Source organism: Salarias fasciatus, unplaced genomic scaffold (genome assembly GCF_902148845.1).
Source record: "Salarias fasciatus unplaced genomic scaffold, fSalaFa1.1, whole genome shotgun sequence".
NCBI lineage: Eukaryota > Metazoa > Chordata > Actinopteri > Blenniiformes > Blenniidae > Salarias > Salarias fasciatus.
The window spans coordinates 150,029-155,305 of NW_021941404.1; the positions used below are offsets into that span (position 1 = coordinate 150,029).

At 46.8% G+C, this 5,277-nt stretch overlaps 1 protein-coding gene across 1 annotated transcript; it reads left to right on the forward strand.

The window, feature by feature from the left end:
• The first annotated feature begins 527 nt into the window (after positions 1-527).
• Positions 528-5,006, forward strand: LOC115385777 (uncharacterized). The gene is made up of 2 exons (XM_030087846.1): positions 528-4,649; positions 4,804-5,006. Exons 1-2 carry the CDS (start codon positions 585-587, stop codon positions 4,894-4,896), a joined length of 4,158 nt encoding a protein of 1,385 aa, XP_029943706.1. The 5' UTR covers positions 528-584; the 3' UTR covers positions 4,897-5,006.
• Positions 5,007-5,277: the final 271 nt, after the last annotated feature.

Here is a 5,277-nt window from a genome sequence, read left to right on the forward strand (position 1 = left end):
GACGTGGAGCCATGCCCTCCCTGGCTGTACACAATAACCTGGAGCTTGTTGACATTCCATCAGAACTGTCAGACTTGAACATATTAGAGAGACATCTGATCAGCAAGTGCATTCCTTTTGCTAAAATCATTCCTCTTCCTAAAGGCAGACAGAGTGCAATCCGTGGAAATGTGGTGTGTGTCCCATCTGAGATCCAGGAAACAGTTGAAGCTTTGCCCAGACTGAGAAGTGAATCCCAGGTAATGAGAGTGAAACTGAAGAGACGCCTGTGTTACCGAGGACATCAGCTCTTCCAGACTGTCACCTGGTCTAAACTGATGCAGGCCCTGCATAAACTCAAACAGATTCACCCACAGTATTCTGAAATCACTATCAGAGAAGAAGCTGAGCTGTGTGACCCCACCCTGCCTGATGATGATGATGACGATGAAGAGATGGAGGAGTTTGATGAAGCAGACTTGATGGAGATTGACAGGTTTGAGAAAGATGCTCTGTGTGAAAATGAGGCTGAGGATGGTTTCGATGTTCTGTCATGTGATGGTGAAGAACCAGAGAACAGACCTGAAGAACAGCAGGAAGGTGACATGCCCAATGGTGGCTTTGCTCTGGAATCTTGTCTTCAACCTCCTAATGTAGCAGAGGAAATCATGTCTTTCAGTGAAGGAATCTACTGTGTTGCTCCAGCTGAGAGAAACAGTCCAGTCGGCTTTTTTAAGACCCCTAAACTTGAGGCCATGGCTTTCCCTGTACAGTTTCCTACAGGTCAAAACACCCTGGATGAGAGCAGACGTGTCAAACTGTCACCCAGCAGTTACTTCAAATCCAGACTTTTCTCTATTGATGACAGATTTGCCAGAGACTCTAATTATTTGTTCTTTGCACAGTTTGTGATTGAGGTTCACCTGGCTACCAACAGCATGACCATCCAGTTGAGAAAAGGCAAACCCATGACCAGAGACGGACGAAAAATAACCTCAGGAATGCTGCAAGACAGACGTGAAGTAGAGAAACTTGTGAGAAACCGCGAGGCTTTTCGCTTCATGAGAGCATTACGTGGTACTCCGGCCTACTGGCACCAGAAAACCAGTGAACTGTTTGCCATGATAAGACAGCTGGGCACTCCCACCTTCTTTTGCACGTTTTCAGCTGCTGAGATGCGATGGCCTGAAGTGATTGAAGCAATCAAGAGACAGCAAGGTGAGGAGGTGAATTTTGAAGAGCTGGACTGGTCAGAAAAATGTGACATCCTGAGAAGTAATCCTGTGACAGCAATGCGCATGTTTGATAAGCGAGTGGAGGCCTTGTTCAGAGATTTGCTGCTTTCGCCTGCTCAGCCACTGGGTAAAGTTGTGGACTTCTTTTATCGAGTGGAGTTTCAGCACAGAGGAAGTCCTCACATTCACTGCCTGCTCTGGGTTGAAGGTGCCCCTGTGTTTGAAAAGGATGATGATCAGACTGTGTGTGATTTTGTGTCCAGATACATCACAGCTCAGCTCCCTGACCCTCACACTCAACCCGACCTGTACAAGAAAGTCAGTGAAGTCCAGAAACACAGTCGTACACACACCAAGACGTGCTTCAAAAGTGTTGGCTCTGGGTGCCGTTTTGGGTTTCCCAAACCTCCCTGCAGAAACGTAATGATCACGAGACCTGATGGTGGTAAACATACTGCAACTGCAACGACTAAGCTGAGACCTCTGAACAGACTCCTGAATGAACCTGAAGCAGCTTCCATGAGTTTAGATCAGCTTCTGGCTCAGTGTGATTTAACCGTGGCTGAATATGAGTTCTACCTGAATGAACTGAACAAATCCAGTGCTGTCCTGCTGAAGCGAGATCCAAAGGATTGCTGGATCAATGCCTACAATCCACACCTGCTCACAGCCTGGGATGCTAACATCGACGTGTCCTACATCCTGAATGCTTATGGCTGTATTCATTATCTGACCAAGTACATCACCAAGAAGGAAGCTGGACTCTCAGAGTACCTGAAAACAGTGATCAATAACTCCAACACCAGCAACGTGAATGACAGTGAGGAGATGAAAGCAGTCATGCAGGCCTACTCCAAGAAACGAGAAATCAGCGCACAAGAGTGTGTTGCCAGAGCATGTGGACTGAAGATGAAGAAGTGTTCCCGAGCTGCAGTTTTTATACCAACAGATGAGAACCCTCTGAGAATGAGTCGCCCTCTGTCTTTCCTTGAGAACACCACTGATGAATGTACAAACATCTGGATGACATCTTTGGCGGATAAGTATAAGAACAGACCAGAAACACCAGAGTTTGAGGAAATGTGCATGGCGGATTTTGCTGCCACCTGCAGGTTTGTCCGTGAGAGCAAAGGAGCTGATGTGTTTCCACTGCTGAATGACATGGGCTTTGTACAGAGGAGAAAGAACGATAAACCAGCTGTGATCAGATATTACCGTTGCTCAGAGGAAAGAGATTCTGAGAACTTCCATGGCAGATTACTGAAGCTGTACCTTCCACACAGATCAGATGAGGAACTGAAGAGACCAGGCTTTCCAACCTACCAGAGCTTTTACAGAGCCGGCTGGGTTCAGCTGCCAGGCTGGAACCACGGCCGGTCGGTGGAAGTGATCGTCAAACAGAACAGAGAAAAATATGAGAAAAACAGTGAAGAGATTGAGAAAGCTGTTGAAGAGTTTCAAGAGAATCAAGGTGTGATGGATGAGTGGTGTAACCTTGCTCCTCAGTCTGAAGTTGTGAGACTGGACTACGATGATGATGCTGAACAACCACATCCTGATGATCCTGAGCAGGAAAATGTCCCCGAGTACAGCCGTCAAGCTGATGCAGTCAGTGAAGCCAGAGTGACCAGAGAGCCTCCTGTGATCGATCCAGCTGTGTTAAGACACATGTATCAGAGTCTCAACCTAAAGCAGGCTGGTTTCTTTTACACTGTGAGAGAATGGTGCATTCGCAGAGTCTGTGGCCTTCGTCCAGAGCAGTTCTTCTATTACATTAATGGAGGGGCGGGGACTGGGAAATCCCATCTCATCAAATGTATTCACTCAGAAGCATCGAAGATTCTGAGAAATGTTCCACGACATTGTGATGAGGTTGACATCAGTAAGCCTACTGTCCTGCTGACGGCTTTCACTGGAACAGCAGCGTTTAACATTTCAGGTTCAACTCTCCATTCACTGCTGAAGCTACCCAGAAGTCTCAAACCTCCAATCCAAGGTCTTGGTAACAAGCTGGATGAAGTCAGAGCAGAGCTCCTCAACGCTGAAATCCTGATCATTGACGAGGTGTCCATGGTTTCCAGGCCGTTGTTTGTCTACGTTGATGCTCGACTAAAGCAGATCAAAGGCAGTCAGAGACCTTTTGGAGGAGTTTCTGTCATTGCTGTTGGAGATTTTTATCAACTTCCTCCAGTGAGGCATTCCACTCCTCTGTGTGTGTTTGACCCCTCTGAAATCGACTTGTGGCACGAGCATTTCCAGATGATCACTCTGACTGAGATCATGCGGCAGAAAGATGACGTTGCCTTTGCAGAGATGCTGAACAGGATCCGAGTCAAAGACAAGTCTGCTGAGTTGTCTGAAGCTGACCGAGCTTTGATTTATCAGACTGTAACAGAACCAGCTCTTTGTCCAACTGATGTCCTGCACATCTATGCTACGAACAAACAGGTGGATGCACACAACTCTGCAAGGCTGGCTGAACTGTTTGACAACATAATCACCATTGATGCAGATGACTTCGAGAAAGATCCTCAGACTGGCAGAATGACACGGAAACAAACACCAGTCAAAGGAGGCAGGAATGAGCTACCAGACTCTCTACAGGTTGCTGAGGGCGTTCGAGTCATGCTGACCAGAAACATTGATGTGCAAAGTGGTCTTGTCAATGGAAGTTTTGGCACTCTGGTGCGGTGCATCTCAGAAAATGATCATGTCACTAAGCTGGGTCTCCGAATGGATAGCCATGTGTCCTCAGAACAAAATGATGATGTGGTTTATATTCAGAGAGAGGAAGACAACCTGAAGCAGAAAGGTGTGGTGCGCAGACAGTTCCCCATCAAACTGGCTTTTGCATGTACCATCCACAAGGTCCAGGGAATGAGTATGCAGTCTGCTGTGGTGTCACTGAAGAACATCTTTGAACCTGGGATGGCTTATGTTGCTGTGAGCAGAGTCACTTCTCTCAGTGGACTCTACATTGTAGACATGGATGAGAGTAAGTTCTACGCCAGTCAACAGATCACTGCAGCCCTGGAGAGCATGAGACAGGCCAGTCCAGCTGAGATGATGCCTCTTCTACAGATGAGAGAAACCCTGAGCAGACCTGATACCCTGACCATCATCCACCATAACACTGAGGGATTACCGGCTCACATCAATGACATCAAGAGCCACCATGAAATGTGTTTGGCTGACATCTTGTGTCTCACTGAAACCCATTTGCAGGGCTCCTTTGTTGCAGACAGTCTTCAGTTACCAGGCTACAACCTGTTCAGACGTAACAGACACCTGTCCTACAGCAACTTCCCTCAGATTGCCAGCAGAGGTGGTGGAGGAGTAGCCATCTATGTGAGAAACCACATCCAAGCTCGAGAGAAGCAGTATCTGCTGAATGTCACCGATCTTGAGTTTGTGGCCTTGAAGCTTGATGCTCCAGTGAGTGCTATCATCGCAGCAGTGTACAGACCTCCTAACTATGACGTGACTTCTTTCCTGGCTAATCTCAGCAGCCTTCTGGACTCTCTGGAGATTCTGGACTGTCAGCCCATCATTGTCTGTGGAGACTTTAATGAAAACCTTTCATCTACAGCCAAGAAGCCCATTCTGGAGCTGTTTCAGACCAGAGGTTATGCTCAACTCATCACTGCTTCCACCACAGAGAAGAACACACTGCTGGACCTGATTTTCATTTCACAGCCCGACCACTGTGTCCAGTCTGGCGTCCTGAGATCATATCACAGCTACCATGATCCTGTTTACTGTGTCCTGACTTTCAGCAACGTGTGAAGCAGAGCAAGACTTCGGATGTCATTTTTCTTCATTTCATTCAGTAACCTGATCAGTGTTCTAATCATTTATCGTTTTCCCATTAAGATTGTAGGTGCCTGATGAGGTAAGGCCTTTGTTAACAGAACTGAATCATGCACAACCTTTTTTTTATTGTTTCAATCATGTTTGACAGCATATGAATGAGGTAAGGTATGTGAAAGCCATCATGCTCCTCTTGAAGTGATCATTGAATTGAATGCCTTCAGTGTGAATAACAGGTTTTTGATTTTTCACT